The following is a 12,963-nucleotide window of genomic DNA, read 5'->3' as shown; positions in this document are numbered from 1 at the left end:
AATGTGTTTTTATAAACATAGCCTACTGTATATTCTCTGCAGACCCCCTGGTTAAAAACCTATGGGCCTAAAATTGTCTAAATAGATTTTTCTCCCCTCTCTTCAACATTATTTTCCCTGCCCCAACTTTCCTAGCAGAAAAGCAAAGTAATTTCACCACTGTTCATGCAGTTTTGTCTTCGCGAATAATAAATCATACAAAATAAGACTAGGAACATCTCTCTTTTATGTTCGAAGTTGTAAGAAAGGTTGATGCAAGAAAATCTTACAGACCCTTAGTTAATGTACTAAATCCTGGGTTAAGAGCAAGGCCAATCCTAGAAATTGCATTAAATATAAACTGGTAACTTTCATAAAAGTTGCATAGTATGCCATTCAATATTTAAACTTCAATGCTCTCATAAAACCACATGAAATACCCCATAGCCTGCCTACACAGGGTAAATAAATCACAGCTGAGCTCTTGATGTCATCTCATGGGTCTGTAACACACCCACCTGGATCTAAAGGAAAATCACAAGAATCATGGAACCCTGACCTACAGATACAGACCTCAGCCGTCCTTCAGCTGCGCTAGCGTTACACAAGTGTGCAGAAACATATCAACACTATTAGCAAAACACTCTTGTATAAGCAAGCATTATCTATGGTTAGTCAAGCTGCCAACTGATAAACCACACATTTGAGAAGAGGGGCCTGATTTGCAGGACCCAAAAGCACTTAACGTTCAATACCTTCCTTATCCGCAAGCCACCCAAAACATCTCCAGCACTGAGGAATTCACAAAACACGCTCCCTTTTGGAATCGCTACTCTCTAGGCCTGCTTTTCTTAGTTTTCTCTGGCTATAGTAAAGTAATGTTTTTGCTGCAAATGCTGCCAAAGGCTACACTATTGTGAGCGTGATAATTGCTTGTAACTAGAAGAGGGTTTTATGGTCAGTGAGGCCAGTTTAGGGCACTGAGACTAAAATGGGTAAACAAAAAAAGCATAAACATAGATGGAGAAAGAGGAACAACAGTGCTTAAATGACGCATTGGTGGAGGTAAAAACAATATCACTGATGTGATTTTTTTTTAATCTATAAAAAAAGTAGCATAACTGGAGTAGTATCAAGTAATTAAAGGCTACATTGTTTGGCCAGTGATGACCATCAGTATTGAGAAATTAATATCATCCATGACACGGAAGATAAAAATCAACAGAACATCAGTTCCACCTGGTGGGCAGACAGCAAATAAAAATACAGCCTTCTCATTGTGTTGTAGCAGCTCAACATTATTTAAAATGAAAGAAAAATAAACAATAATATTAAAATAAAAATTTATAATTTACATTGTGTGTGTGTGTGTGTGTATGTATATATATATATATTATTTATATATTTTTATACATTTATATATATATATATATATATATTTTTTTTTTTTTCTTCTTTGGTGAGGCCTGCAGAAATATTGTTATTGTTGTGTAGCCCTAAACAAACTCTGTTATAAATTCTACATCCAATAATAATGTGCAAGACTTTTAATTTTGTTTGGCAGTCAGATCAATACAGTTGATTTGTAAAGACTAACCAACAGTTTACATGAGTTTATTGAAATATATACAGCATTAGCTCATATTGAACAACACCAGATCACTGAAAAACTTCTTCTACAGAAACAACTAAAAGAGCAATATTGTCCATGGTATGAAAAATGAAAAGTTATAAAACAGCAAAGGCACTTTTTCATAGGTCTGAAATAAACCTGGTCGCTTTTGATAAGAAGTTACCATAGAAAGGCACATGAAGAAATACTAATCTTGCATGTTGCTCCTAATAATAGACTACAGATGAACCGTCATGCTTGTGCCAAACTATTACCATACTTTATACTGTACATATATACACACACAGTACATACTTCACAATCAGTTTCTTCCAGTGTCACAAGCTTAGCACAAGCAATACCAAATGACTTGAGGCAGACACACCTTCAATACTTAGAGTTATAAAATTCACCTTACGAAATGCCTAACTTCATATTTTGCTTTCATAACAGCTTTTTAGCAATTTTACACAAATGTAAACTAAACGTATGGTCACTTTTAGAACATTTTCTTATGTAATTTTACTCCAGCATGTGCTCACAAATTAATAACAAATAAGTAATTAAAAAAAAACAAACACTAAAAGTATACAAAGTGTCACAGGCGGAAGGATTAACATTCAGTTTTCAGAAACATTTACCGATTAAATATATCAACTTTAACATATTAACCAGCCCTGAACTGTTAATTTATATCTAAGTGCTATCTAAATGTATCATTTCACACTAAATTATCTATTGCCACACCAAACTATTCTGCCAAACAACAAGCTAGATATGCTAACATGTGCCTCCGATGGATTGACAGCACCATAATATATTAATTTGGATCAGCGATTAATATTACAGCACAGTCTGTTGTTCATGGCAGTGCGGTAGACCCCAAAGTGTGGTGTAGTGAGCTGTACGGGGGGTGTGTCGGTTTAGGCTTATCTGCTTGATGCACAAGTTTCAGGGGCTCTACAGAGGACATGGAGTGAAAAGGCCCCCTGTTTAAGCCCCTCAGCGCACATGGGCTGCCCACGACCCTCTCTCCCCATTGCTTGAGAAAAAAGTGCTAAATCAATATTATAGAGTGTCTATCGTACAATGGATTGAACCCTGAAGTTGAAATGCTATCACTGTAAAAAAAGGTTTCTTCTTCAGGTAGAGTATGTTTCTAGCAGCAGTATCATGCATATTTGAATTCGTGGCTAGGACCACTATGTTGATGGTCTGTAGGATAGTTATTGTGTGTATTTGCACTGGAAATGTGTGGCCTTAGGTTTGAGTAGCTTGCACCTGTTAAACCAACGACTAGTGCTAAACAAGATAAACTAGCAATATAGACTTTATAAAATATATTTAACAGCCATACTGAGTTTGAAATGACAGCGAAATAACCCTTGAGATGTGAATTATTCAGGATATCGACAACACGGTAGAAGTGACTAGTTTATATAACTCATTTCATTCATTTCTCCTTCATGTGTGGAGACACAGCAACTCCTATTCTTAAAGTACACCACTGTTCAAAAGTTTGGGGTCAGTAAGATTTCTTTTTTTTTTACATAAAATAACACGTTCATTAAGCAAGGATGCATTCAATTGAAAAGACTTTCACAAAATATCTATTTCAAATAAATTCTTAATAAATGGTTTTCCAAAATATTGAGCAACACCACTGTTTTCACTATTGCTAATAATAAATATTTATTGAGCACAAAATTAGCATATTAGAATGATTTCTGAAGGATCATGTGACACTGAAAACTGGAGTAAAGGATTCAGAAAATTCAGCTTTGCTGTCACTAAATAAAGGATATTTTACTATATAATAAAACAGAGAACATTTATTTTAAATTGTAATCATTTTACACAATATTATGGTTGCACTGTATTTTTGACCAAATAAATGCAGCTTTAGTAAGCAGAAGAGATTTCTTTCATTTTGAAAACTTACAGATGCCAAACATTTGAACGGTAGTGTAAGAAATGAGACAGCAGTGAATCATTCATTAAGCAAAAAGGATGCTTCTCATTTCCTTAATTGTCCATCCACCTTACCTTTACTTGCATTTTAGCTCTTTTAATCTTAAGCTCTTAAGGACGTGAGTATGAGATAAAAGGACAGAGGAATCAAAGCAAAACGGAATTTGGTGTTCACTCGAGCATTACATACAACAACTGACATTTATGCACAGCTATATTACTCTAAAAAATAAGTGTGCTTCAGGTGTGCTAATGGTGAATGGCGACTTTCTGCACAGTATCATGACACGAGCGTGTGGCAGCGCCGTCATTATTATCAGCGCCGCCACACGCTTGCGTCATGATACTGCCGTGAACGCGCGTCCAAAGTGACGCAGTAGAGATGAAAATGTGGAATAAAGTCGTTATTTTTGTTTTCTTTGTGCAAAAAAGTATTCTCGTAGCTTCGTAACTTTACAGTTGAACCCCTGATGTCACACGGACTACTTTGTCGATCATCTTGGTACTTTTCTGGACCTTGGACGTGGTAGTTACCTTGCTGTCTATAGGAGGGTCAGAGAGCCCTCATATTTCATCAAAAATATCTTAAATTGTGTTCCAAAGATGAACGAAGGTCTTACGGGTTTCGAACAACACGAGGGTGAGTAATTAATGACAGAATTTTCATTTTTGGGTGAACTAACCCTTTAAGTGTCATTTTTTAAATACTTGTCATGGCATCATATACTTTTGTTGTTGTCCATGTATTTTTATATGTGTACCTACTAGGCCAGGGGTGGCGAACGTCGGTCCTGGCGAGCCGCAGCCCTGCAGAGTTTTGCTTCAACCCTAATCAAACACACCTGAACAAGCTAATCAAGGTCTGAACGCTTATTAGGAAGCTACAGGCAGGTGAGTTTTAATTAGGGTTAGAGCTGAACTCTGCAGGGCTGCGGCTCTCCAGGACCGGAGTTCGCCACCGCTGTACTAGGCCTATGAGAGTAGTCACCAATAGTCTGTTTCAGATTCTAATTGCTTACAGTCTTGGAGATTGTAATATTTCTAACATAGCACAAACATGGCCAGGTTGAATAGGTGAGAGAGTCTCACCCACTCAAGCTCAGTTGAAGTCTCGATTGAGGAAAATGACAGGAGCCACAAGCGTCCACAGGTAGAGCCCCAGACCCAGCCAGCTGGAGCTGATCTTCACCCACACTGCAGGCATAGTGCTCTGCATGGCCTGAGTGGTTATATCAGGTCTGAAGACAGATGTGAGGAAAAGGGAGAAAACATAACAATATTTAGACCTCAGCTAGTGTATGGTGCAGTTCTGTTGTATTCTTTGTGACTGCATGAAAGAATGACAAGAACATGCTTCAAAATTCAAAAGAATCAAAATTAAAGAATGTCATACAGGTTTGGAACAATATTATGGTGCATAAATTATAACTATTTTCATTTTTCTGTGAATTATTCCTATAAAACTATGATAGCTGAAAGCATTTTCAAATGTAAAACTTCACCTTAAAAAAAAAGTGAACTTTGTGGTTCAATCCAAAATCAAAAAGTGGAAGAATGAGCACTTACTTGTACCAGTTAGTGAGTGTCATCATGATGTAGAGAGAGGCCAGTAAGAGGTGGAAGTGGAAAAAGGAATAGTTGTATGTGACGCCGTCCTCTTCATTATCCACGACACGCCGCAGTCCGTCTTCGCCCACCTCCTCCCCTCCCACAGTGCCCTTCCCTTCCTCTGTCTGCATCAGCCTGTTCACCTGAGCATTACTGGATGAACGGATGCTGAAGAGAGAAAAGACATCACATGGACACTAGCATGAGAATGATGTTTACTTATCTCAGATTCATATTTAATTGATGATGAGCTAGATTGGAGGTAGAATTTAAAGGGAGAGAGGCAAAATATATAATTTTCTCACACTTGCCAATGGATTGCAAATTAATTGAGGAAATTTGGATGTCAAAGGTTAATACTTTTATTTAGGAAAGACACATTAAATTGATCAAAACAGACAGTAAAGAAAAAAATTTCAAACACAGTACTGCTGTTCTATTAAACTTTATATCCATCGAAGAACCTCAAAAAAAATTCATGATTGGTTTCCAAAAAAATATTAAGCAGCACAACTGTTTTCAACATGAACAGTAATAAACATGTCTTAAGCATAAAATTTGCATATTAGAATAATTTCTGAAGGATCATGTGACACTGAAGACCGGAGTAATGCCTGCTGAAATTCAGCTTTACCATCAAAGAAATAAATGACATTTTAAAATATATATAAAGAAAAAGGTTATTTTACATTGTTACGATATCTCACACCCCCAAACTTTTGAAAAAGTGTATATATTAGTACCATTCAAAAGTATGAATGAAAAGGAATAAAAATCTGAATTGAGAGAAAATTTTTACCTGCAAAAACTTTTGAACTTTTATTTTATTAAAAGCTTTTGGATTCTGGAAAATCTAAAGAAATGCTGACGCAAACTGAATACAAATGTTTAAAATTTTAGGAAGCAGTTTCTATAACTAATAAAATAACACATTTAATGACACTGAACATGGTAAAGTTACCTTTTAACTAGCGACTCTTACTTGCCAAGGCCAATTTGAACTCACAGTTGCTGCTTGGCAAATATTCATTTTGGACCCTGCCTACAGGTGTCAACATCTGACACCACTAATCAATCAATCAACCCATGCCTCTGTGCAGCTGCTTGTGAAAGTCAAATTGAAATGTACAATGAATCAGCATAGAAAACACCAGTTAACTACAGCTGCTTTCCACTAAAAGCTGTACATGAGATTTTCTTTATGCATTTTAAAAGCAAATACTGACAGTAACAAGAGCTCAATGAAAGAAGAAAAATTAATGTTCAAAATGTTTGTTTTGCTTAATGTACCTGGCATAAAAGGTGCAGAAGAGGAAGATAACCAATCCCACAATGCCTTGAGCATCCCACCACTGCACCATCCCAGGGGAGCTTGTAGGCATGGCCTCAGTTGTGCTGATATTGGACACCAGGCTGAGCAAACTAGGGTTACATTCACGATCTGTGTGTGGAGCCAGACAAATGAAAATTTAAAAGTGAACATACAGAAACATAATATATTACAACTACTACACCAAATAAATCACATACTTCACTACTAAAGACTATGATCACACTTAATAGTCATCTAATTACATTTTTAAGCTAATCTAGGCTGCTAATAGGTATACTTAATAGACAATAACAGAATGTGGGGATAGTGAGTTACATTTATAATCTGGATTCTAGCATGCGATTTGGCTTTATTCAGTAACAAGCATCAGGAGACTATAAAAGTTGAGCATCTGGTTTGTATGGCACCACAAAACTCACCAAATATTGCATCAACCTGAGTAGGTACAAAATGAAAGCTCATAAAATGAAAAGAGAGACCAAAGACAGACAGTAAATATTTTCTGAGATTTTTTTAAATGTGTAACTTACTAGGATTGTTGGTCATGGCTGACCAGGTGACGTACATAGTGTACAGAGTTATAATAGAGGACTGAAGCAGACCAGACTGAGGTGAGGCATCCTGAAAACACATACACAAATAAAGAAACATATTTAATAAAGCACAGATCAGACCTTGTCTACCCTTGTAAGAAACAACCCAATATAAACTGCAGATTTTTATAATGGCTGGCACAGTAAAGAAAGCTGGTCTGTTGTGGCAAGCCAGCATTGATATTCTGTATGCAAAGAAGGAAACAAAGAAGTTTCCTTACAAGGACAAAAGCTGGAGGCTAATGTAAACAGTAGATGACCTTCAGTACAACGGAGAGGCTGTTTTCTTATGCACATTATTATAAATCAGCATTCATGTCAGGATGTGTGTGCTGAGGCAATCGCATATTTGGAACAGCTAGTTAGAGCAGTTTGATCATTTCCGGTTTGCTGCTTTACGTTCAAGGCCTTAATGCTGCTTAATATCTTAATATGGAGTTGTTTGGCCTTTTATCAATGTTTTGAAATTGGGTGCAGAGATGCGATGGGAATAAAAAGCACTGCAACCTGCTTTAGCACTTCCCCTTTACCTGCACTTTTGGCAGAATAGAAACCACAGATATGATGACGCAGAGAATAAGGTTGAAGCTGATGAAGAACTTGTGTTCGGCGCAGTTGTCGGGTTTGGTGTAGTACAGATAAAACAGCACGACTGCTGCAAAGGCCAGTGCGTAATGCAAGACAGTGAAGAACAACAGACCTGTGGGCATAGAAAACAGTCTCATGTTTCTTTCTCTGAAAAGAGCGGATTTGGACACACCTGTTTGCAAACCTATTGTGATGAACAGGGTGTCTTTCAGTGTATCTGCTCTCTACGTACCTGAGAACCAACACTTGCTGTTGCCTTCCTCAGCATTCCTCACCCACACCTCATTCCAGGAGTGGGCAAAGTCGATCAGGAGGATGAGCTGGATCAGGATGAACATGAAGGAGCCCACAATACCAAAGTAGAACCAAACTGTGATTAAAAATAAAGAAGAGAAGTTATGCTTCAGTAACATACTGGTTAAATGTGCTTAACCACAACATAAAATCAAAAACAAGACTTTTTACTATCTAAATAAATGAGCATCTATGATCTTCAAATGTTTGGGGTAAGTAAGATTTATGTTTTTGAAAGAAATCTCTAATGCTCACCATGGCTGCATTTATTTGATTAAGAGTACAGTAAAAATAGTAATACTGTGAAATATTACTTTTTAAAAATAACTATAAAACATTATAATAATTAAATAATAATTTCTATTTTAATGTTTTAAAATGTAATTATTCCTGTGATGACAAAACTGAATTTTCAGCAGCCATTACTCCAGTCTTCAGAGTCACATGATCCTTCAGATATCATTCTAATATGCTGATTTGGTGCTCAATAACCATTTCTTTTTATTATCAATGTTGAAAATAGTTGTACTGCTTAATATTTTGTGAAAACCATGGTACTTTATTTCAGGAGGTCAAAAGAACAGCATTTATTTAAAATAGAAATTTGTAAACATTGATCAATTAAAAGTAGATTCTCTTTTTAAAAAACCCAAACTTTTGAATGGTATTATGTGTGTGATTATTATTTTTTCTTTCATCAAAATGTCATAAAAAAATCATTTAACAGATGTTAAACGCATTTTAAATGTCATTTCATGTCTTCAATTTCTAGTACACCATCAATTGCCAACAGAGACATTAAGTGTTGAAGCCTTTCAAAGGAGTGTATATCAGTATAATATATTGTATTCAGGAATCGTATTAAAGTCTGAACGCAGGGGGAAAAAAAAAAAGTACACATCTTAACGGGATAGTTCAGCCAAAAATGAAAATGCTGTTATCATTTACACCCCCTCGTTCCAAACGTTTATGACTTTATATTTTTCTCTTCATTAAATCACAAACAAAGATATTAAAAAAAAAATGCTGTTAACCAAACACTTCCGGTGACAACTGACTTTTACTGTACAGACAGAAAAAAACAACAATGGGACATTTCTCAAAATATCTTCTTTTGTGTTCCACAGAAAAAGGAAAGTCATAGTGGTTTGGAAAGACATGAGGGGGAGAAAATGATGACAGATTTTTACTTTTTGGGTGAACACTTTAAACTATATTTATAACTAGGTTTAATAAAACATGCATCTCTGAAGGGCCCGTATTTTCATACTTAAATTCACAATGAAACATACTAATACCCGTGATCTCAGAACACAATGTTCTGCATCTTTAATTCCACACCATGAGAATTCTGGCAAGACAGTAACAACGCGTTCTCACTGCTAATGTAATATGCCATGAAAAAATAATAACATCCGATTCCACTTTCAATACGGTCTTTTCCCATGCATCTCATAACATTCAAAATAGTCATTAAAAAATAATTGCCTTCTTCACTGCAGGAGACCAGGCGTTTTCTGCATCCCTTGAAATTTAGCCCTGCGTTATGACAATGGCTTCCCAGAATAACATTATCATGACTATTGCTGCATTTAGAGCTTAACATCATTGCCATGTTGTCATTGCTTTTATGTATTTCCCAATGTGCATATATGAAAATGGAAATTGTTCTATTATGTGCTGATAACGGAATAGTTGAACCTAAAATGTACCATCATGAAATGTTCCATCCGGGATGAAAAAGGCTCCGACGGTGATGCCAACAAGTATCAGAAACTTGAAGAACCAGAACCTGACAAAACAGTCAATGATAAAATCAAGCAAATTTAATTTAATTTAGTAAATGATACAATAACAATAGCATAATAATATAATGGTACATAAATAATAAATCAGGGTTACCCATTCTGAATAGTGGCACGAGGGTCTTTGCTGCTCTTTACACGAATCATGATTGCAGAAAACAGGAAAAAGAAGCATGCCATAGCAAAGCACATGCGGTACACTGATTTGTAGCCTACAATCACGTCGCAGTTAACATGGTTCTCGATTCCTGGTATTGTGGTACCTCCTTGACAAAAGCCAGGAATCTGAAGAGACATTAAAAACAGAAAATCAACACAATGCACTGAAAGCACAAGTGAGGCAGATAAAGACTGATGGTGGGCCCACCTTGCGGAGCTGCGTCTCCATGCCAGGCAAGATCATGATTACAGACACCAGTGTCCCCAGGAGGAGGAAGAAAGAGAAGACCAGCCGGGTGACGGTGGAGTTATTGGAAGAAGGACAACAGCCACAGAGGAGACATGGAGCGGAGCCACACAAACACGAGGCCTGTAATGTGGAGGGAGTAAGAGAAAGAGCAATTATATCACCAGTTCAAGCATGTATTGTTTAATTGCCATAGTTCACATAAGAATCTGCAAAACATTATACAATTTAATATATATTGCACTGAAAAAGATAATTTGGGGGCATTTATTTTTTATTTTGGAAGTCTCTTATGCTTACAAAGGATGGATTTATAGGACCAAAAAAAACAGTACAAACTGTAAAATTTTGAAATAGTATTACCTTTTAAAGTAAATATTTTATGTTTTGTATTTTACTGTATTTTAAAATGTAACTTATTCCTGTGACTACAAAGATGAAATTCTATTCCAGTCTTCAGTGTCATATGATCTTTTAGAAATCCTTCTAATATGCTTTTTAAAAAAAAAAACGTATTATTAGCAATGCTGAAAACTGCTGCTTAAAATTTTAGTGGAAATCATAATACATTTTGTTCAGGATTCTTTGATGAATATAAAGTTGAATATAAAAGAACAGCATTTATTTAAATAGAAATCTTTTTAACATTAGCCTATGTCTTCACTGCCACTTTTAATCAATTTAATGCATTTTTAATTCTAAATAACTATAAAAGTATTAATACACACACACTCACACACACACACATGATGGACGGTAACAAAGTAAATTTACTTGATTACTTAAGTACACATTTTAAGTATTTGTACTTTATTTGAGTATTATTTTTTCTGGAAGCTTGTGACTTTAACTTCACTACATTTGAAAGACAAATATTGCACTTTTCACTCCAGTACATTTCTATCAAGGTCCTCAAAGTATAAAGTCATTATTATGTAGCAGCTTTGAAAGTTAGTGGGTGACTTTTTTTTGCAACATTACTTTTTTAATTTTTTTAGACAACCTATAAGTAATCACTCTGGTAGAGCTACGTGAAGAGATTTCCCAGCATTTTTTGGACACTGACCAGCTGCAAATGTAATATTTATTTACAGCAATTCAATAATAAGAAGTTAATATTGTGGTATATACTAGACGCAATATTGTCTGATTTTGCAAAATTGTGTAAATGAAAATATTACCTATAAAGCGACAGAAGAACTGTTGTACATCTTCTAACAAAAACAATAGGTGTTTGACCGTTCTGTGTATGACATCAAAGTATCGTGAAAGCGATTAGAGAGCATTTTTGAAGTTTTTGTTTTTAAGTCAAAAAAAAAAAAAACTTGCTGTTTTGTTAAAGCAGTGTTGCTGCGGTAAAGTTACACAGCTACAGTTGTGTTGTTGGGTTTTAAATCAGGTTTGATTTTTTTTTCTTATCAGTCTGTATTTACAGCAATTTCACTGTCCACTTGGTTCAAATGTGAATGAACACTGCCAGAGGTGTTAAATTTATTTTTTTTTGGCCAACGCGTGTGTTTCGTTTCTATAGGCTTTTAACATTCTAAAAGCTCTTCATTCCAAAGATTCTACAAGCTAGTCAGTGTATTCAGTAGGCATAATGTATTGTAAGCTGCTTCAGAGGCATAAGGTATTGCAAGTATTACATTCAAAAATAATAAAATAATAAAAAAAAGTACTTTTAGTACTTAAGTATTTTTAAAAGCAAGTACTTCTGTATTTTTACTTAAGTAAAAATCTGTCTTTGCAACTTTTACTTATAATGGAGTAATATTTGAGCAGCTGTATCTATACTTTCACTCAAGTAATGGAGTTGTGTACTTTGTCCACCTCATACATACACACACACACACACACACACACACATATACATATATATATATAAAATCATTTTATTTGCACTTGAATGAATAAAAATGTCATTTTGCCTGAAAAAAGTTTTGATAATGAGAACCTACAGGGTGTGTAAATTTGAACCATGTATAATTACATTTCAACGATCAAATGATTTTTATTTTTATTTTCTGGGCTCTATGAATAATTCTTTTAGTGGAAATAAGCGAATTTCCCCCATTAAAGTATTTCACTAATTTTCATGACATTCATGGCCTAATTTGTATATGACCGCAGAAGAAGGAAGAAGAGTTGTTCTGTTGCATGAAACAGTGAGGAAATCATTGTTAAAGACTTTGATCCTAATAAAACCAGTCATGTGCACTGTAACGTTGACCATTACTCATGCTAGGAGTGGCTGATCAGCTGATTAACCGAGGAGGAAATCTAACCAAAAATATACATATATATATATATATATATATATATATATATATATATATTGTCACTCGTTTCATATTTCTCAAGCTATATAATTGATCAAGCAAAAAGGAAGATTGTATTGAAGACAAAAAAGACAAAGTGTGTCTTACTGGTACAAATGATAAGCGTCAAATAAAAACACTGCTTTTGCAACACATTATAACCAATCTTAACCATAATGTAAAGTGTATTTGGCTGTACTTAGAGTAGATAAACATTTACAAAAAGTGGTTCAAGCAGCATGGCTTGGGTTTCAAATGCAAAACTGAATATACCAAATTACTGAAAACCAGCAGAAGAAAGCAGTTCAGCCTGTTAACATGTCACAAGAAATCTCACTAGTTTCTTCAGGTCATAGTTCATCTACATCTTGAATTGTGAATGTTGGAAATTAAATGGTATATATATATATATATATATATATATATATATATATATATATATATTCTCACACTCTC

The 12,963-nt window shown here is 35.1% G+C and overlaps 1 protein-coding gene across 1 annotated transcript in view; it reads right to left on the bottom strand.

Moving 5' to 3' along the window:
• Nucleotides 1-4,532: 4,532 nt before the first annotated feature.
• Nucleotides 4,533-12,963, bottom strand: part of LOC107587884 (serine incorporator 1-like) — a 9,475-nt gene continuing 1,044 nt past the window's right edge. Inside the window, exons 2-10 of the mRNA XM_016275844.1 lie at nt 10,151-10,312; nt 9,881-10,068; nt 9,691-9,770; nt 7,917-8,054; nt 7,627-7,796; nt 7,034-7,124; nt 6,461-6,611; nt 5,129-5,338; nt 4,533-4,800 (exon numbers count right to left, since the gene is read on the bottom strand). Of these exons, the coding sequence (XP_016131330.1) occupies nt 4,662-4,800; nt 5,129-5,338; nt 6,461-6,611; nt 7,034-7,124; nt 7,627-7,796; nt 7,917-8,054; nt 9,691-9,770; nt 9,881-10,068; nt 10,151-10,312 (1,329 nt within the window). The 3' untranslated portion in view covers nt 4,533-4,661. The remainder of the gene's footprint in view (nt 4,801-5,128; nt 5,339-6,460; nt 6,612-7,033; nt 7,125-7,626; nt 7,797-7,916; nt 8,055-9,690; nt 9,771-9,880; nt 10,069-10,150; nt 10,313-12,963) is intronic.

This window comes from Sinocyclocheilus grahami, unplaced genomic scaffold (assembly GCF_001515645.1).
Source record: "Sinocyclocheilus grahami isolate Dianchi unplaced genomic scaffold, SAMN03320097.WGS_v1.1 scaffold96.1, whole genome shotgun sequence".
NCBI classification, from domain to species: domain Eukaryota; kingdom Metazoa; phylum Chordata; class Actinopteri; order Cypriniformes; family Cyprinidae; genus Sinocyclocheilus; species Sinocyclocheilus grahami.
This window is presented reverse-complemented; position numbering and strand designations above follow the sequence as displayed.